A 21,639-nucleotide genomic window follows, 5' to 3' on the forward strand; every position below is an offset into this window, starting at 1 on the left:
TTTAGGCGGCTGCATGTGCTTATTAAAAATATGCAAATTAAAGGGCATAGAGTAGTTTTTCAGGAAAGCTACTCTAATTGCCCTTTAATAGTTTTATGTGAAATAATGTGAATGTGAAAATAATATTGATAAATACAAATAGGGCCCTTAGATATTTACATTCTGCCTGACACCTGCCGATCTGACGTAGCCCTCTAAGGGGTCTAGTTACTAAGCAGTGTTAGGAGACAGAGTGAAAAGTGATAAGAAAGTGATAAGGTAGTAGCCAATCAGCTCCCAACTGTCATTTTTCAAACACAGCCTGTGAGATGGCAGTTAGGAGCTGATTGGCTGGTACCTTATCACTTTTCACTCTGTCTCCTAACACTGCTTAGTAACTAGACCCCTGAGTGACCGCAGCATTAACCCTTTCAGTGCTGTGGTGGCCATTTAACACTATCTGCCAAAGTCAGGTTATTATATCTCTACAGGCAGGGGCACCGAGAGGGGGGGGTGGAGAGAGGGTACAATTTACCCAGGCTTCCAGAGGGGCCCGGAGGGGGCCCGGGTCCACCGCCACTCCCCCCTCCCTCCCTCCCTCACAGCAGCCCAGCACACAGCGTGCTAAGCAGCAGCCACAGCAATCTCCTATGCCTAGGGGGGGAGCGATCACACTGATCGCGCCCCCCCTGGCTTTGCACTGGGCTGAGGGGCTCACAGCGCCCCCTCCCCGAGCTGCAAAAGTAAGGGTTTTTTTGTTTGTTTTTTCAAGGGACTGTGGTCACGCCTCTCACGATTAGGCCACGCCCCCTCTTTACCAGGGCCCGGCAGCGCTCTCTACGCCCCTGTGTACAGGAAAAGCGACGGAGCAGAGACTTTCAGCTTCCCGCCCAGTGTAACGATCTGGGGAAACCATTTTACTAACTTAAAGGGCCTGTTTGTGAGTGGCAGGCGCCGTGGATGTTGGACGCAGTGGAGAGACTGGTTTCTGCTGCGTATGTATGCGAATACCATATGAGTCGCAGTTGAGAGTGAGGTGCGCAGGAGACGCGCGGTCTCAGAAATACTATGAGAAAGGGAAGTTACATTCCTGTCATATATGAGATATGTGTTTGGCAGAAGGTGACGGCCGGCAGCCAGGAAAAGATGAAAACAAGTTTCTACTCCTAAATAAAATGCAGAAATCTTAGTTACACACGTTTGCCCAAGATCCAATAATCTGCACATAGGAAATTGGTTCCCCACCCTGACAACGGCGCCCGTTTCCAGCGCTACGGCAGAGTCACTGTCACTAAGCTGAGGCCTCAGTGGTAGCCGGCAGGATACAGGACTCACATACAGATGACGTGTGAGGTGGCGTGTGATATACAGACACATGTATAGAGGGCAGGGAGCTGGGTGATGGGTAATGTGGTGAGGAATAGAGGCAGGACGTGTTTTCCTGGTGTCTGCATTATCCTCTCTGTATCTCCGGACGTCCTACTACAGGCTCCCTACACACATTGGGGTAAGCAGGTCACCATGTAACACGCTACATGCAACATATCTAGAGGTAGCGTTTCCTCATGTGACAGTGGGATCACCGTACCCCCTGACTGTCTCCATAGGATGAGCAGGAACAGGGGAGAACCTCCGGCAGCCAACAGCGGAATAGCGCAGACTGAGAGACGGCGACTGATTATATCAGGAGAGGGACGGGATGCAGCAACGTGAGAAATGCGGTCACACTCCCAAAAATGCCGTTTTTGGGGGTTTGACCCATTTCTCATATGTACGAGCCTCAGAATGTGATGCAACGTGGGGCTTGGACGCAGTGGGTGATCCCATCTTCTGATAGCGTTACCCTATAGAAGACTATACAGAGTGTAGGTTTGGGACATCTCCCCTCAGTCTGTTAGTGCAGGAGAGGAAGAATAACGAGTACAGATAACGGGTTATGTGACAGGAAACGAGAGCAGGGGAGGACAGATCAGGAGCCGCAGAACACAGAGGGCCTGATTCAGAGCTGCTCGCAAGCGGCCGCACGTTCGCTCTGAGCGATGTTCGCACAACTGCGCATGCATATGGTTCGCAATGCGCATGTGCAAACCAGTCATTGTGGTCGGAAATCGTGCGCTCGTAAAACAGCGAGGGGCTGCTAATTTGATTGACAGAATGTACCGTTTGTGGGTGGTAACATGGGAAGGTGTTTGAAAACGGGGGAGTGGAGATCCGAATGCAGGCGTGCCTAATGGTTAAAACGGCGTTTAATGGGAGTGCATAATTAGTAAAGGAGCGTCATCGACCACGTCACTTGGTTGTCTTTTAGCCTGAACTGCTCGCAGTGATAGCGGGAAGTAAATCCTACCACAAGCACTGCGAGCAGTTCAGATGCCTTTCGATGTTCCCGATTAATCTAATAAATAACGGAGATGACGTATGATGCGAACGGCAAAGGGGCGTCTTTACAAAATAGCGAGCACATTTTTCGGACGCTCGCTCAGACATAGAGGCGTCAACACACTGCAAAGACCGAGCGCTCAATTTAAATATCCAGCCCCTTTTTAAGAATGAGCATCAGCAAATAGCGTCCGGGTCTGAATCTGGCCCAGAGAGCAGAGAGATTGTTACAGTATGAGAGGGAGACAGAGAAAATGGTGACACCTAGTTTCTGGCATGTGGGTGAGAGCTGCAGAATGATAAACTATATTTATATAATGTCTGTACTGATTTACATTCCAATGCTCCATGCTCAACTGGAAAAACCAGTCAGTGAGGAAACAACCCCATTGAGTCCATGGACCTTATGCTGGATACACACTGGCTGATATATTGGCCGAACAATGCATAACCCAATATATCTGCAGGCTGTCGGCCAGTGTGTACAGATGATATGTCCCATCCCCGACCCACCTACCTGTCAGCTGGACCCCCGGCTGCCGGATAAATGATGGCCATTCAGTGTGTGTATGAACGACCATCATCGGCAGATATATCGTTCAGGTGTGAAACCACCATTACTCACTGCTTAGGGCTCCGTGCACCTTCCTCACTGCTTAGGGCTCCGTGCACCTTCCTCACTGCTTAGGGCTCCGTGCACCTTCCTCACTGCTTAGGGCTCCGTGCACCTTCCTCACTGCTTAGGGCTCCGTGCACCTTCCTCACTGCTTAGGGCTCCGTGCACCTTCCTCACTGCTTAGGGCTCCGTGCACCTTCCTCACTGCTTAGGGCTCCCTGTGCCTTCCTCACTGCTTAGGGCTCCATGCACCTTCCTCATTGCGCACCATCCTCACTGCTTGGGGCTCCGTGCACCTTCCTCACTGCTTAGGGGCTCCGTGCACCATCCTCATCCTCACTGCTTAGGGCTCCGTGCACCTTCCTCACCGCGCACCATCCTCACTGCTTAGGGCTCCGTGCACCTTCCTCACTGCTTAGGGCTCCATGCGCCTTCCTCACTGCGCACCATCCTCACTGCTTAGGGCTCCGTGCACCTTCCTCACTGCTTAGGGGCTCCGTGCACCATCCTCACTGCTTAGGGCTCCGTGCACCATCCTCACTGCTTAGGGCTCCGTGCACCTTCCTCACTGCTTAGGGCTCCGTGCGCCTTCCTCACTGCTTAGGGCTCCGTGCGCCTTCCCCACGGCGTAGGGCTCCGTGCGCCTTCCTCACGGCGTAGGGCTCCGTGCGCCTTCCTCACGGCTTAGGGCTCCGTGCGCCTTCCTCATGGCTTAGGGCTCCATGCGCCTTCCTCACGGCTTAGGGGCTCCGTGCACCTTCTTAGGGCTCCATTTCTCCTTCCTCACTGCTCAGGGCTCCATGCACCTTCCTCACTGCTTAGGGCTCCGTGCACCTTCCTCACTGCTCAGGGCTCCGTGCACCTTCCTCACTGCTCAGGGCTCCGTGCACCTTCCTCACTGCTCAGGGCTCCGTGCACCTTCCTCACTGCTCAGGGCTCCGTGCACCTTCCTCACTGCTCAGGGCTCCGTGCACCTTCCTCACTGCTCAGGGCTCCGTGCACCTTCCTCACTGCTCAGGGCTCCGTGCGCCTTCCTCACTGCTCAGGGCTCCGTGCACCTTCCTCACTGCTCAGGGCTCCGTGCGCCTTCCTCACTGCTTAGGGCTCCGTGCGCCTTCCTCACTGCTTAGGGCTCCGTGCGCCCTCCTCACTGCTTGGGGCTCCGTGCGCCCTCCTCACTGCTTGGGGCTCCGTGCGCCCTCCTCACGGCTTAGGGCTCCGTGCAACTCTCTCACGGCTTAGGGCTCCGTGCACCTCCCTCACGGCTTAGGGCTCCGTGCGCCTTCCCCACTGCTTAGGGCTCCGTGCGCCTTCCTCACGGCTTAGGGCTCCGTGCGCCTTCCCCACGGCTTAGGGCTCCGTGCGCCTTCCTCACTGCTTAGGGCTCCGTGCGCCATCCTCACTGCTTAGGGCTCCGTGCGCCTTCCTCACTGCTTAGGGCTCCGTGCGCCTTCCTTTGGTACACCTCCCCTTGTCCTCTGCAGATGGTTTGGTACAGCTCCCCCTGTCCTCTGCAGATGGTTTGGTACACCTCCCCCTATCCTCTATAGATGGTTTGGTACACCTCCCCTTGTCCTCTATAGATGGTTTGGTACATCTCCCCTTGTCCTCTATAGATGGTTTGGTACTCCTCCCCTTGTCCTCTATAGATGGTTTGGTACACCTCACCCTGACTGCGCTATGACACGTGCTGGGTGAGAATAGGGCGACACGTGAAATAGGGACCAGAACCAGCATGTGACCCCCCATAGATGTCAAAGAGAGGGGAGAGTGCTGATCAAGTTATACAGAAAGTAATAGTGTAGGTAGAGCTGGTGCCAATCTCTGATCCCATCCCTGGTCCTCATCAAGGTGACCAAACTAGAGGAGATGAAGCTGATGGGACCTATGGCCATGTGTCTAGGAGCGAGATATAGGATGGTTATACCATGAGATACATCCCACCCTCTACCACATACATACTGGGGTTTGATAACTGCGGTTTGCATGAATACCTACCTCCTGGGGCAGCTCTACTATTATATACTGGCTGCACCCAGGGGGTAATACTGTATTACCCAAAACACACAGTGCTATAAGATATATATAGGTGACACTAGACATCAATGGGGGGGGGGGGGAAATATAATTCACTTAACGAACGTTAGTAGACCACAAGATTTTAAAGTAAAAAGAAGTATATATTATCATATAGATAAGATATCATTTATACAATCAATGTCCTAAATACCAAACAATAATGTCCATATAATGTCTCATTATTGAGTCAAATTCCTCTGGTAGATAATGACAACTACAGAGGGTCTGATAGCAAAAGTAATCACTGAGTGTAGCTGAAAGTCAGTGACTTGTCCGCCAGCAATTGTGTGGTATGAGATTTAATCACCATTTCTTTGTGAAGCACTTATGCTGGTATAGCTAATTATATTCAGTGCAGATGTGTTCTCATCATAATGGCTAATCCAGGCTGCAGGATAAATATATATATATAGTATATGAGCGAATAACCTCAGCATTGGAAAGGGAAGGGGTCATTCTATGTCCATCCAGGGTCACTCACACATCCCTCATAGCATAACATTGTATGAGGCACCCAACCAGCCTCCACCTGCAGTCACTCTTATCCTCACCCCCAGCCAGCCTCCACCTGCAGTCACACTTATCCTCACCCCCAGCCAGCCTCCACCTGCAGTCACTCTTATCCTCACCCCCAGCCATCCTCACCCCCAGCCAGCCTCCACCTGCAGTCACTCTTATCCTCACCCCCAGCCAGCCTCCACCTGCAGTCACACTTATCCTCACCCCCAGCCATCCTCACCCCCGGCCAGCCTCCACCTGCAGTCACTCTTATCCTCACCCCCAGCCAGCCTCCACCTGCAGTCACTCTTATCCTCACCCCCAGCCAGCCTCACCCCTGGCCAGCCTCCACCTGCAGTCACTCTTATCCTCAGCCCCAGCCAGCCTCCACCCACAGTCACTCTTATCCTCATACCCAGCCATCCTCACCCCCAACCAGCCTCCACCTGCAGTCACTCTTATCCTCACCCCCAGCCAGCCTCCACCTGCAGTCACTCTTATCCTCACCCCCAGCCAGCCTCACCCCCGGCCAGCCTCCACCTGCAGTCACTCTTATCCTCAGCCCCAGCCAGCCTCCACCCACAGTCACTCTTATCCTCATACCCAGCCATCCTCACCCCCAACCAGCCTCCACCTGCAGTCACTCTTATCCTCACCCCCAGCCAGCCTCCACCTGCAGTCACTCTTATCCTCACCCCCAGCCAGCCTCCACCTGCAGTCACTCTTATCCTCACCCCCAGCCAGCCTCCACCTGCAGTCACACTTATCCTCACCCCCAGCCATCCTCACCCCCGGCCAGCCTCCACCTGCAGTCACTCTTATCCTCAGCCCCAGCCAGCCTCCACCCACAGTCACTCTTATCCTCATACCCAGCCATCCTCACCCCCAACCAGCCTCCACCTGCAGTCACTCTTATCCTCACCCCCAGCCAGCCTCCACCTGCAGTCACTCTTATCCTCACCCCCAGCCAGCCTCCACCTGCAGTCACTCTTATCCTCACCCCCAGCCATCCTCACCCCCAGCCAGCCTCCACCTGCAGTCACTCTTATCCTCACCCCCAGCCAGCCTCCACCTGCAGTCACACTTATCCTCACCCCCAGCCATCCTCACCCCCGGCCAGCCTCCACCTGCAGTCACTCTTATCCTCACCCCCAGCCAGCCTCCACCTGCAGTCACTCTTATCCTCACCCCCAGCCAGCCTCACCCCCGGCCAGCCTCCACCTGCAGTCACTCTTATCCTCAGCCCCAGCCAGCCTCCACCCACAGTCACTCTTATCCTCATACCCAGCCATCCTCACCCCCAACCAGCCTCCACCTGCAGTCACTCTTATCCTCACCCCCAGCCAGCCTCCACCTGCAGTCACTCTTATCCTCACCCCCAGCCAGCCTCACCCCCGGCCAGCCTCCACCTGCAGTCACTCTTATCCTCAGCCCCGGCCAGCCTCCACCTGCAGTCACTCTTATCCTCACCCCCAGCCAGCCTCCACCTGCAGTCACTCTTATCCTCACCCCCAGCCAGCCTCACCCCTGGCCAGCCTCCACCTGCAGTCACTCTTATCCTCAGCCCCAGCCAGCCTCCACCCACAGTCACTCTTATCCTCATACCCAGCCATCCTCACCCCCAACCAGCCTCCACCTGCAGTCACTCTTATCCTCACCCCCAGCCAGCCTCCACCTGCAGTCACTCTTATCCTCACCCCCAGCCAGCCTCCACCTGCAGTCACTCTTATCCTCACCCCCAGCCAGCCTCCACCTGCAGTCACACTTATCCTCACCCCCAGCCATCCTCACCCCCGGCCAGCCTCCACCTGCAGTCACTCTTATCCTCAGCCCCAGCCAGCCTCCACCCACAGTCACTCTTATCCTCATACCCAGCCATCCTCACCCCCAACCAGCCTCCACCTGCAGTCACTCTTATCCTCACCCCCAGCCAGCCTCCACCTGCAGTCACTCTTATCCTCACCCCCAGCCAGCCTCCACCTGCAGTCACTCTTATCCTCACCCCCAGCCAGCCTCCACCTGCAGTCACTCTTATCCTCACCCCCAGCCAGCCTCCACCTGCAGTCACTCTTATACTCACCCCCAGCCAGCCTCCACCTGCAGTCACTCTTATCCTCACCCCCAGCCATCCTCACCCCCAGCTAGCCTCCACCTGCAGTCACTCTTATCCTCACCCCCAGCCAACCTCCACCTGCAGTCACTCTTATCCTCACCCCCAGCCAGCCTCCACCTGCAGTCACTCTTATCCTCACCCCAGCCAGCCTCCACCTGCAGTCACTCTTATCCTCACCCCCAGCCAGCCTCCACCTGCAGTCACTCTTATCCTCACCCCCAGCCAGCCTCCACCTGCAGTCACTTTTATCCTCACCCCCAGCCAGCCTCCACCTGCAGTCACTCTTATACTCACCCCCAGCCAGCCTCCACCCGCAGTCACTCTTATCCTCACCCCCAGCCAGCCTCCACCTGCAGTCACTCTTATCCTCACCCCCAGCCAGCCTCCACCTGCAGTCACTCTTATCCTCACCCCCAGCCAGCCTCCACCTGCAGTCACTCTTATCCTCATGCCCAGCCATCCTCACCCCCAGCCAGCCTCCACCTGCAGTCACTCTTATCCTCACCCCCAGCCAACCTCCACCTGCAGTCACTCTTATCCTCACCCCAGCCAGCCTCCACCTGCAGTTACTCTTATCCTCACCCCCAGCCAGCCTCCACTTGCAGTCGCTCTTATCCTCACCCCCAGCCAGCCTCCACCTGCAGTCACTCTTTTCCTCACCCCCAGCCAGCCTCCACCTGCAGTCACTCTTATCCTCAGCCCCAGCCAGCCTCCACCCACAGTCACTCTTATCCTCATACCCAGCCATCCTCACCCCCAGCCAGCATCCACCTGCAGTCACACTTATCCTCACCCCCAGCCAGCCTCCACCTGCAGTCACTCTTATCCTCACTCCCAGCCATCCTCACCCCCGGCCAGCCTCCACCTGCAGTCACTCTTATCCTCAGCCCCAGCCAGCCTCCACCCACAGTCACTCTTATCCTCATACCCAGCCATCCTCACCCCCAACCAGCCTCCACCTGCAGTCACTCTTATCCTCACCCCCAGCCAGCCTCCACCTGCAGTCACTCTTATACTCACCCCCAGCCAGCCTCCACCTGCAGTCACTCTTATCCTCACCCCCAGCCAGCCTCCACCTGCAGTCACTCTTATCCTTCCTCCCATACAAAGTCTGGCCCCCGTTAGTGATTTGCCCCATACATACTCCCCATGTTCCAGATTATTCAGCAGTAACTAAATCTCACCATAGACTTTGTGGATGTCATCCTGCCCGATAATCACAGGCTGCTGGGGAACGTGAGTCCTGGATAATGTGAGTCCTTGATAACGTGAGTCCTGGATAATGTGAGTCCTGGATAATGTGAGTCCTTGATAACGTGAGTCCTGGATAATGTGAGTCCTGGATAATGTGAGTCCACTGTCTACATAAAAACACAAATGATCATAAATAAAACTTCCACAGAACACCACAGTAGCACTAATGTACATTATATAGTCGAGCAGTATAGGCAAATCCCGCCTGGAAACCCCCCATCCGCAGGCCACACCATGATGACCACAGTAGAAATAGCATATGATACTGTTTCATGTTTTTAAGATCCCCTCAGTGTCACAAATGAAATAATTAGCATCTCCTGATGATTTTATAAAATGTGTGAACCAGTAATGAAAACACCTGCTCACCAACTAAGAGATCTGGAAAACATGCACTGTTAGAGGTGCACTGATATAGACCATCTATAGGGTTAATTATTAATACTGTATAATAATACACTATCCGATGCATAAAGAGACCGATCAGTGCATATATGTCCAGGGCAGTGCTGGGTTCTTCTGCTGCTCCCCCAGACTCCCGGACTTGCTCCCAAGCCCTGGAATGGAGCCCACATCTGAAACAAAAACATTCAGCTCAGGCAGGATGGCCCTATTGCCACATATAGAGGGGTATTCAATATGGGAGCGATAACATCGTTTTTGCGTTAATATCGGAGGTATGACGTCATTATCGCAGGTTTTACTTTTACACCGTATTCAATTTCAAAGACTTATCGCAGTTTTTAAAAGTCTTTGATAAAAAACGGTGATAACTTTTCACCATTGGATAGGTGTCGAAAAAAAGTGCAGAATTGGGGTTTAGGGGTGCAGGCTTAAAAAAAAATAGCCTGCACCCCTGGGAATGACATTTAAAAAAGAACTGTGTAAAAAAAAAAAAATAAATAGGGACACCCCAAAAAATTAAATTAAAACTTGGGGTGAAAAAAAAAAATGGGAAATAGGTTCAGGGCTATTCTGCATGTATGCGGCAGGTGTATTCTAGAATAGGCTATTAGCGGCAGGTGTATTCTAGAATAGGCTATTAGCGGCAGGTGTATTCTAGAATAGGCTATTAGCGGCAGGTGTATTCTAGAATAGATTATTAGCGGCAGGTGTATTCTAGAATAGATTATTAGCGGCAGGTGTATTCTAGAATAGATTATTAGCGTCAGGTGTTGTCTAGAATAGATTATTAGCGGCAGGTGTATTCTAGAATAGGCTATTAGCGGCAGGTGTATTCTAGAATAGATTATTAGCGGCAGGTGTATTCTAGAATAGATTATTAGCGGCAGGTGTATTCTAGAATAGATTATTAGCGGCAGGTGTATTCTAGAATAGATTATTAGCGGCAGGTGTATTCTAGAATAGGCTATTAGCGGCAGGTGTATTCTAGAATAGGCTATTAGCGGCAGGTGTATTCTAGAATAGATTATCAGCGGCAGGTGTATTCTAGAATAGATTATCAGCGGCAGGTGTATTCTAGAATAGATTATTAGCGGCAGGTGTATTCTAGAATAGATTATTAGCGGCAGGTGTATTCTAGAATAGATTATTAGCGGCAGGTGTATTCTAGAATAGATTATTAGCGGCAGGTGTATTCTAGAATAGATTATCAGCGGCAGGTGTATTCTAGAATAGATTATCAGCGGCAGGTGTATTCTAGAATAGATTATTAGCGGCAGGTGTATTCTAGAATAGATTATCAGCGGCAGGTGTATTCTAGAATAGGCTATTAGCGGCAGGTGTATTCTAGAATAGATTATTAGCGGCAGGTGTATTCTAGAATAGGCTATTAGCAGCAGGTGTTTTCTAGAATAGATTATTAGCGGCAGGTGTATTCTAGAATAGATTATTAGCGGCAGGTGTTTTCTAGAATAGATTATTAGCGGCAGGTGTATTCTAGAATAGATTATCAGCGGCAGGTGTATTCTAGAATAGATTATTAGCGGCAGGTGTATTCTAGAATAGATTATTAGCGGCAGGTGTATTCTAGAATAGGCTATTAGCGGCAGGTGTATTCTAGAATAGGCTATTAGCGGCAGGTGTTTTCTAGAATAGATTTATAGCGGCAGGTGTTTTCTAGAATAGATTATTAGCGGCAGGTGTATTCTAGAATAGATTATTAGCGGCAGGTGTATTATAGAATAGATTATTAGCGGCAGGTGTTTTCTAGAATAGATTATTAGCGGCAGGTGTTTTCTAGAATAGATTATTAGCGGCAGGTGTTTTCTAGAATAGATTATTAGCGGCAGGTGTTTTCTAGAATAGATTTATAGCGGCAGGTGTATTCTAGAATAGATTATTAGCGGCAGGTGTATTCTAGAATAGATTATTAGCGGCAGGTGTATTCTAGAATAGATTATTAGCGGCAGGTGTTTTCTAGAATATATTATTAGCGGCAGGAGTATTCTAGAATAGATTATTAGCGGCAGGAGTATTCTAGAATAGATTATTAGCGGCAGGTGTATTCTAGAATAGATTATTAGCGGCAGGTGTATTCTAGAATAGATTATTAGCAGCACGTGTATTCTAGAATAGATTATTAGCGGCAGGTGTATTCTAGAATAGATTATTAGTGGCAGGTGTATTCTAGAATAGATTATTAGAGGCAGGTGTATTCTAGAATAGATTTATAGCGGCAGGTGTATTCTAGAATAGATTTATAGCAGCAGGTGTATTCTAGAATACATTTATAGCGGCAGGTGTATTCTAGAATAGATTATTAGCGGCAGGTGTATTCTAGAATAGATTATTAGCGGCAGGTGTTTTCTAGAATAGATTTATAGCAGCAGGTGTTGTCTAGAATAGATTATTAGCGGCAGGTGTTTTCTAGAATAGATTATTAGCGGCAGGTGTATTCTAGAATAGATTTATAGCGGCAGGTGTATTCTAGAATAGGATATTAGCGGCAGGTGTTTTCTAGAATAGATTTATAGCGGCAGGTGTATTCTAGAATATATTATTAGCGGCAGGAGTATTCTAGAATAGATTATTAGCGGCAGGTGTATTCTAGAATATATTATTAGCGGCAGGAGTGTTCTAGAATAGATTATTAGCGGCAGGAGTATTCTAGAATAGATTATTAGCGGCAGGTGTATTCTAGAATAGATTATTAGCGGCAGGTGTATTCTAGAATAGATTATTAGCGGCAGGTGTATTCTAGAATAGATTATTAGTGGCAGGTGTATTCTAGAATAGATTATTAGAGGCAGGTGTATTCTAGAATAGATTTATAGCAGCAGGTGTATTCTAGAATACATTTATAGCGGCAGGTGTATTCTAGAATAGATTATTAGCGGCAGGTGTATTCTAGAATAGATTATTAGCGGCAGGTGTTTTCTAGAATAGATTTATAGCAGCAGGTGTTGTCTAGAATAGATTATTAGCGGCAGGTGTTTTCTAGAATAGATTATTAGCGGCAGGTGTATTCTAGAATAGATTTATAGCGGCAGGTGTATTCTAGAATAGGATATTAGCGGCAGGTGTTTTCTAGAATAGATTTATAGCGGCAGGTGTATTCTAGAATAGGCTATTAGCGGCAGGTGTATTCTAGAATAGATTATTAGTGGCAGGTGTATTATAGAATAGAATTATAGCGGCAGGTGTATTCTAGAATAGATTATTAGCGGCAGGTGTATTCTAGAATAGGCTATTAGCGGCAGGTGTATTCTAGAATAGATTTATAGCGGCAGGTGTATTCTAGAATAGATTTATAGCGGCAGGTGTATTCTAGAATAGATTATTAGCAACAGGTGTTTTCTAGAATAGATTTATAGCGGCAGATGTTTTCTAGAATAGATTTGTAGCGGCAGGTGTATTCTAGAATAGATTATTAGCGGCAGGTGTATTCTAGAATAGAATTATAGCGGCAGGTGCACAAATGCAGAATTTTTAAAAACTGACTTTAGGGACATCAATATATGCTAGTACCCATTTTCATGTACCCCAAATTTGATGGGACCACTTAAAAAACGAAAAAAATAACCTAAGTGCTCTTCTGCATCACTTCTTCAATGTCGGGAAAAAAACACCTGCTGCGGCTATTTAAATCCCCGACTTTCAATTAAAGGCTAAAACGGGGGGTACCCATAGTGTTCCCCCATGTTTTTACAACTTTGGGGTGTCTTACAATTATTTTAAGGAAAATTCATAACTTTACGCAAATCCAACTTCGGAGTTTCCCGTTTTCGTTAATTTTATATTGAATACGGGGATAAGTGGGCGCGCGCACCATTCTTTAACGCAGGTAAAAACTCCGATATGAAACGTTAACTTTGACAGTGAAGTTAACGTTTCATATTGAATACCCCTCATAATGTCTATACTGTGATTGCTGGTCCTGTCAGAAATATTACATACACTGCACTTTGTATGATGTATATTATAGCTGGGTAAGTGCTAATTATGTCCCATTCATTGGCTGTAGACACACTCACACACACACTCACACACACAGACTCACACACACACACACACACAGACTCACACACACTCACACACACACTCACACACACAGACTCACACACACACACACACAGACTCACACACACACACACACACACACAGACACACACACACAGACTCACACACACAGACTCACACAGACTCACACACACAGACTCACACACACACACACACACAGACTCACACAGACTCACACACACACTCACACACACAGACACACACAGACACACACAGACACACACAGACACACACACACACACTCACACACTCACAGACACACACTCACACACACACTCACAGTAAAACAAAACATAGAAGCACCTAAAAATAAACAAAAGTAGTGTAATCAGTGTTATACAGTACTAGGGGAGCATCTGCAGATGGCCGGGCTCCTCACCACAGTTGCCAAGACCGCGTATAACAAGTGGAATTGGGCTTGTTTTTTCCCCGAGTTGCTTGTTTTTGGGCATTTTTCTTTATAAGGTCACTGCCCTGTGCCCCTGCCCAGCAGAGGTAATTAGTATTCATCTGGTCAGCACTAGAGGGGGGTACAATAGAGCAGACACCCTGCAGTGCAGCATCAGGCTGGAGTTGTGACTTGTGATTGGTTCGCACGGTCACATACGTGTATATACAGTGTCTACAGCAGGACATGGAGACCCAGAAGCAGCAGCACTACCTGAGATCACACTGAGCAGCCACATAACACTAAGGTCAGAACACGTTACATCCTGTATCCTTAATAGAGACCTAAGGAGCAAATAGGGTTGAAGTTGCCGAAAGGATAAATTAAAAGGGGCAGACTAGCTGGGCCAAGTGGTTCTTACCTGCCGTCATGTTCTATGTTTCTATGTTATATACAGTCAGGTGCATAAATATTGGTACATCAACAGAATTTTCATATTTTGGCCTCTATTCACCACCACAATGTGTTTGAAATGAAACAAACAAGATGTGATTTACCTGCAGACTTTCAGCTTTAATCTGAGGGTAATTACATCCAAATCAGGTGAACGGTGTAGGAATTACAACAGTTTCTATATGTGCCTCCCACTTTTTAAGGGGCCAAAAGTAATGGGACTATCAACTCAAAAGCTATTACATGGACAGGTGTGGGCTATTCCCTCGTTATTTCATTATCAATTAAGCAGGTAAAGGTCTGGAGTTGATCCTAGGTGTGACATTTGCATTTGGAATCAGTTGCTGTCGACTCTCAATATGAGATCCAAAGAGCTGTCACTATCAGTGAAGCCATCATTAGGCTGAGACATCAAAACAAACCCATCAGAGAGATAGCAAAAGCATTAGGTGTGGCCAAATCAACTGTTTGGAACATTCTTAATATTTATGCACCTGACTGTATCTGTTCCACCCACCGATATATTTTTATCGGTCTCTGTATTATCTATCTCTCTATATATGTAGTTTTATAGGTTTAAACTAGGGGTGAGCGGGTTCGGATTTCTGAAATCCGAACCCCCCCGAGCCCCCCCGATCCGAGTCCGATCCGAGTCAGGCTCGACTTTTCCCGCCTGACTCGGATTCTGAAATCGAGGCAAAACGTCATCTTCCCGCCTTCCGAGTCTCGCGGGTTTTGGATCCTATATAAGGTACCCACGTCGGCGCCATTTTCTCACTCGGCTGTGGACAGTGAAGAGGGAGGGTGGGAGTTAGGGCTGTGTAGTGTAGTGTAGTGCTGCTGTTGTCCACTACTTCAAAGTCCATAGGGGCTGGCTGTGTTGTGCTGTGCTGCTGTTGTTAATAGGGGCTGTGTCCACTACTTCAAAGTCCATAGGGGCTGGCTGGACTGTGTTGTGCAGTCAGTTCTCCATAGGGGCTGTGTCCACTCCAAAGTCCTGTGCAGTGTCCCAGTCCTAAAGAGGTGCTGTAGTGTTGTCCAGGGGGTGCTCTGTCCATAAGGGGTGCTCCCCCCAAGTGCTAAAAATATAATATATTTTCTGTGTTTGTGAATTGTGTGCGCAGTAGCCGCACGTGCATCAACAAAGTAGTGCCAAGCGTGCGCCTGTGTCATAAGTAAAGGGCCGGCTGGCTTGACCGTTAAAGGGTGCTGTAACCCCCGAAAGTACACTCCAGTCCAAACCAAAAAAAAAATTATTTTCTGTGTTTGTGAATTGTGTGCGCAGTAGCCGCACGTGCATCAACAAAGTAGTGCCAAGCGTGCGCCTGTGTCATAAGTAAAGGGCCGGCTGGCTTGACTGTTAAGGGTGCTGTAACCCCCGAAAGTACACTCCAGTCCAAACCAAAAAAAAAATTATTTTCTGTGTTTGTGAATTGTGTGCGCAGTAGCCGCACGTGCATCAACACAGTAGTGCCAAGCGTGCGCCTGTGTCATAAGTAAAGGGCCGGCTGGCTTGACCGTTAAGGGTGCTGTAACCCCCGAAAGTACACTCCAGTCCAAACCAAAAAAAAAATTATTTTCTGTGTTTGTGAATTGTGTGCGCAGTAGCCGCACGTGCATCAACAAAGTAGTGCCAAGCGTGCGCCTGTGTCATAAGTAAAGGGCCGGCTGGCTTGACCGTTAAAGGGTGCTGTAACCCCCGAAAGTACACTCCAGTCCAAACCAAAAAAAAATTATTTTCTGTGTTTGTGAATTGTGTGCGCAGTAGCCGCACGTGCATCAACAAAGTAGTGCCAAGCGTGCGCCTGTGTCATAAGTAAAGGGCCGGCTGGCTTGACCGTTAAGGGTGCTGTAACCCCCGAAAGTACACTCCAGTCCAAACCAAAAAAAAAATTATTTTCTGTGTTTGTGAATTGTGTGCGCAGTAGCCACACGTGCATCAACAAAGTAGTGCCAAGCGTGCGCCTGTGTCATAAGTAAAGGGCCGGCTGGCTTGACCGTTAAAGGGTGCTGTAACCCACAAAGTACACTCCAGTCCAAACCCAAAAAAAAATTATTTTCTGTGTTTAGCCGCACGTATATATCAAATCGATATAACATAAATGGAGGACCAAACTTTCTCCGATAAAAATAAAATAGAGAAAGATCAAGAACCACTTCCTCCTAGTGCTGAAGCTGCTGCCACTAGTCATGACATAGACGATAACATGCCATCAACGTCGTCTGCCAAGGTCGATGCCCAATGTCATAGTAGAGGGCACATACAATCCCAAATGGCAAAGTTCAGGAAAATGACCTTGAAAAAGACATTTAAATCAGCTGAAGAGAAACGTAAACTTGCCAATATGCCATTTACGACACGGAGTGGCAAGGAACGGCTAAGGTCGATCCCTAGTATGTTCATGACTAGTGGTTCAGCTTCACATGACGATGGAAGCCCTCCTCCCACTAAAAAAATCAAAAGAGTTAAGCTGGCAAATGCACAGTGAAGAACTGTGCGTTCTAAGAAGATATCACAGATCCCCAAGGAGAGTCCAAGTGTGGTGGTGGTTGCGATGCCTGACCTTCCCAGCACTGGACGGGAAGAGGTGGCTCTTTCCACCATTTGCACGCCCCCTGCAAGTGCTGAAAGGAGCACCCACAGTCCACTTGCTGATATGCAAATTGAAGATGTCACTGTTGAAGTACAACAGGATGAGGATACTGGTGTAGCTGGCGCTGAGGAGGAAGTTGGCGAGGAGGATTCTGATGGTGATGTGGTTTGTTTAAATCAGGCTCCGGGGGAGACAGTTGTTGTCCGTGGGATGAAAAAGCCCATCACGGTCATGCCTGGGCAGAAGACCAAACATTCCACCTCTTTGGTCTGGCAATATTTCTATCCAAATCCGGACAACAACTGTCTTGCCATATGTACCATATGTAAAGGTGAAATAAGTAGGGGTAGGGACGTCAACCACCTAGGAACATCCTCCCTTATACGGCACCTGCAGCGCGTTCATAAAAAGTTACTGTCAAGTTCAGAAACTTTGGCTAAGACCGTAAGCAGTCCAGGGACACCTAAATCCCGTTGTCCTGTTGTATCCAAGCGCCTGCAAACCACACCGTCAACTCCCTCCTCGTCAATTTCCTCCTTAGTTAGGATCGGAAGTAGTCCTGCAGGCCATGTCACTGGCATGACTGACTCTCCTATCCGGGATTCCTCCGGAGGATCCTGCATTGCTACGCCTACTGCTGCCGCTGCTGCTGTTGCTGCTGCTGGGAGTCGTTCATCATCCCAGAGAGGAAGTAGGAACACCACTACTTTTACTAAACAATTGACCCTCCAACAGTCCTTAGCGAGGAGGATGAAGTACGACAGCAGTCATCCTGAGGCAAAACGTATAACTGAGGCCTTGACTGCTATGTTGGTGTTAGACGTGCGTCCGGTATCCGCCATTAGTGCAGTGGGATTTAGACAATTGATGGAGGTAGTGTGTCCCCGGTTCCAAATCCCGTCTAGATTCCACTTCACTAGGCAGGCGATACCGAGACTGTACAGAAACGTCAGAAAAAGTGTCCTCAGTGTCCTGAAAAATGCCGTTGTACACAATGTCCACTTAACCACGGACATGTGGACAAGTGGAACAGGGCAGACTAAGGACTATATGACTGTGACAGCCCACTGGGTAGATGTATCACCTTACGCAGCAACAGCAGCAGCGTCACCAGTAGCAGCATCTCAGAAATGCCAGCTCGTTACAAGGCAGGCTACGCTGTGTATCACCGGTTTCAGTAAGAGGCACACCGCCGACAACCTCTTAGAGAAACTGAGGGAAATCATCGCCCAGTGGCTTACCCCACTTAGACTCTCCTGGGGATTTGTGATATCTGACAACGCCACCAATATTGTGCGGGCATTACATCTGGGCAAATTCCAGCACGTCCCATGTTTTGCTCACACAATAAACTTGGTGGTGCAGAATTTTCTGAAAAGCGACAGGGGCGTGCAGGAGACGCTTTGGGTGGCCCGAAAAATTTCTGGCCACTTTCGCCATTCAGCGACTGCGTGCCGAAGACTGGAGCGCCAGCAAACACTCTTGAACCTGCCCCGCCATCACCTGAAGCAAGAGGTTGTGACGCGGTGGAACTCAACCCTCTATATGCTTCAGAGGATGGAGGAGCAGCAAAAGGCCATACAAGCCTATACATCCACCTATGACATAGGCAAAGGAGGGGGTATGCACCTGACTCAAGCGCAGTGGAGAATGATTTCCGTGTTGTGCAAGGTTCTCCAGCCCTTCGAACTTGCCACACGTGAAGTCAGTTCAGACACTGCCAGCTTGAGTCAGGTCATTCCCCTCATCAGGCTTTTGCAGAAGCAGCTGGAGAAAGTGAAGGAGGAGCTAAGACGGAGCGATTCCGCTCGGCATGTGGGACTTGTGGATGAAGCCCTTCATTCGCTTTGCCAGGATTCCAGGGTGGTCAATCTGTTGAAATCAGACCACTACGTTTTGGCCACCGTGCTCGATCCTAGGTTTAAAGCCTATGTGGTGTCTCTCTTTCCGGCCGACACAAGCCTGCAGAGGTGCAAAGACCTGCTGGTGAACACACTGTCAGCTGAAGCGGAACGTGACACGTCAACGGCTCCTTCTTCATTTTCTCCTGCAACTGGGGCTGCCAGGAAAAAACTTAGGTATCCTAAGCAACCCGCTGGCGGTGATGCAGGGCAGGCAGGACCAAGTTTGGACATCTGGTCCGGACTGAAGGACCTGGCAACAATTTCTGACATGTCTACTGTCACTGCATATGATACTGTCACCATTGACAGAATGGTGGAGGATTACATCGGTGACAGCATCCAAGTAGGCATGGCAGACAGTCCATACCTGTACTGGCAGGAAAAAGAGGCAATTTGGAGGCCCCTGTACAAACTGGCTCTATTTTACCTGAGTTGCCCCCCCTCCAGTGTGTACTCCGAAAGAGTGTTTAGTGCAGCCGGGAACCTTGTCAGCGAAAGGCGTAGGAGGTTGCTTCCACAGAATGTGGAGAAGATGATGTTCATCAAAATGAATTATCAGCTCTTCCAGGGAGACCAGCCTCCAGAAGGTACAGAGGGACCTGTGGTGGTGGATTCAAGTGGGGACGAGTTAATACTTTGTGAGGATGAGGATGTACACACTGAAGAGGGTGAGGAATCGGTGGATGAGGAGGATGAGGATGACATCTTGCCTCCATAGAGCCAGTTTGTGCAGGGACACATTAATTGCCAGCTTGTTTTGTGGGGGCCCAAACGAACCAATCATTTCAGCCACAGTTGTGTGGCAGACCCTGGCGCTGAAATGATTGGTTTGTTAAAGTGTGCATGTCCTGTTTATACAACATAAGGGTGGGTGGGAGGGCCCAAGGACAATTCCATCTTGCACCTCTTTTTTTTCTTTGCATTATGTACAGTTTGGGGCCTAGTTTTTCAAACTGCCATCCTGTCTGCCACTGCAGTTTCACGCCTAGATGGGTCACGTGTTTGTGCCGCCCACTCGTGTCGCTTAGCATAGTCATCCAGCTACCTCGGTGCAACGTTTTGGACATAAAAACACTATTGTGAGGTGTGAGGTGTTCAGAATAGACTGGAAATGAGTGGAAATTAAGGTTATTGAGGTTAATAATAGCATAGGAGCAGAAAAACCTACAAATTCTGTGATTTTAGCTGTTTTTATGCTTTTTTTAAAAAAAATACAGATCCAAAACACAAAACCCAGAACCCAAAACACGGAAGGGTGGTTTTGGCAAAACCAATCCAGATCCAAAACACGAAGAAAGATCCAGATCCAAAACCAAAACACAAAACACGAAAAGTGGCCGGTGCACACCCCTAGTTTAAACGATCATAGGGCGGGATGTACTAAACTGAAAAATGCAGTAAACCCCCAAAAATGCAGTTTCCAGTGGTTTTACCGCATTTCACATATGTACTAAGCATTGGCGTTACCCAATAGAAGCCTATGGCCTTCTTATCGGGACACCCTCCCAGCTCCCCCCGCGGTGCGTGTGCCCTACTGCGCATGTGCAGGACGCCAGTGGGACTTCTGGGTGATAAACGCGGAAGTCCCTCTAGCCGCAGCTATCGCAAAGGACGGCTATTACCGGGAGAGATGTCCTATGTAATTTAAATCGCATTTCTAAGTACATACTGTGGTTATTAACCCCAGTGACTACCCGATAAGAGGGGATGTACCGTTACATGGATGCGGTGCTTAGTACATCCCACCCATAGAAATGGCAAATATCATACTGATTCTATAGTACAGTTATTTTGTTTTGAGGTGTTTGTTTAAATTACTCTTCTGTCTCCTGTATTCTAGAGATATTATTGGTGTTACATTGATTTGGTCTCTTTATGTCATAGATTATGTGCTGACAAATATCAAATTAAATAAATTAAAGGCAGATTGTATAAATCTTTATACGTATTTTAATAAAATATAACAAAACAATGAAGTTTGAGGTTTTCTTTAAATACCCCCACATTGTCAGGCTTTTGGGGGGACTTTACTGGATTGGTTTGGGCTTGTTTTCACGCATCAGTTGCTTGTTTTTCATTTCAGAGTTGGCAGCACTGCTCCCCGCCCACACTCCTGACCACACTCCTGACCACACTCCTGACCACACTCCCTAGCACTAAGGCCCAGAGGCCCAGCTTCCAAACTGTGGGAACGGATCATGTGATCCCCAGCCAGCACCAGGGACTCTCCATTTACCCTTCCTGGATTGTACAGTATGTAACATGGTCCCTTATATCTGACTATTACAGGAAGAGGTCACTCACTAAGGGCAGATGTACTAAGTTCTGAAAAGTGATAAATTGGAGAGAGATAAACTACCAACCAATCAGCTCCTAACTCATTTTTCAAACACAGCCTGTAACATGACCGTTAGGAGCTGAGTGGTTGGTACTTTATCACTTTCCAAAGCTTAGTACATCTCCAATACAGATACATTAATCTTTATACATTCAACCCAGTGACACATTGTAACAATATTAAGATACAGCTACACAGAGAGAACTTACCAGCTGTCCTACGTCCATGTATGCAGTGTCTATAATAAGTGCTATTTACTACACTGCAGTTCCTTCATTCTCCCTCCCCAGCAACCAGTGACAGAGCTGCGATTTCACTTTCTCATTGGTGGCCTGAAGCCTCTGTCAGTGTATTTATCGTAAGTACAAATCCTTTCCTGGAAATGACTCTTAAAGTGAGTGTATTTCTCCAACTTTCCTCTGGGGGCAGACTTACAATAGAAAACCCCAGTCAGTATAATTTCTTATGGTCGCATATCACAGCAATAAAGTGTTAATAAAAGTGACAATGGGCCCTATTTACTATAATCCACATGTCAAATGCAGTTGTTGTGATATTTCAG

At 48.6% G+C, this 21,639-nt stretch overlaps 1 protein-coding gene across 1 annotated transcript in view; it reads right to left on the reverse strand.

Annotated features, from left to right (window-relative positions):
• LOC148506419 (V-set domain containing T-cell activation inhibitor 1-like) overlaps positions 1-21,371 on the reverse strand; it is a 68,883-nt gene extending 47,512 nt beyond the window's left edge. Inside the window, exons 1-2 of the mRNA XM_088446794.1 lie at positions 21,287-21,371; positions 8,849-9,025 (exon numbers count right to left, since the gene is read on the reverse strand). Coding sequence (XP_088302920.1) covers positions 8,849-8,869 — 21 coding nt within the window. The 5' untranslated portion in view covers positions 8,870-9,025; positions 21,287-21,371. The remainder of the gene's footprint in view (positions 1-8,848; positions 9,026-21,286) is intronic.
• Between the last annotated feature and the right edge of the window lie 268 nt (positions 21,372-21,639).

This window comes from Taudactylus pleione, unplaced genomic scaffold (assembly GCF_031769625.1).
Source record: "Taudactylus pleione unplaced genomic scaffold, aTauple2 ptg000405l, whole genome shotgun sequence".
NCBI classification, from domain to species: Eukaryota; Metazoa; Chordata; class Amphibia; order Anura; family Myobatrachidae; genus Taudactylus; species Taudactylus pleione.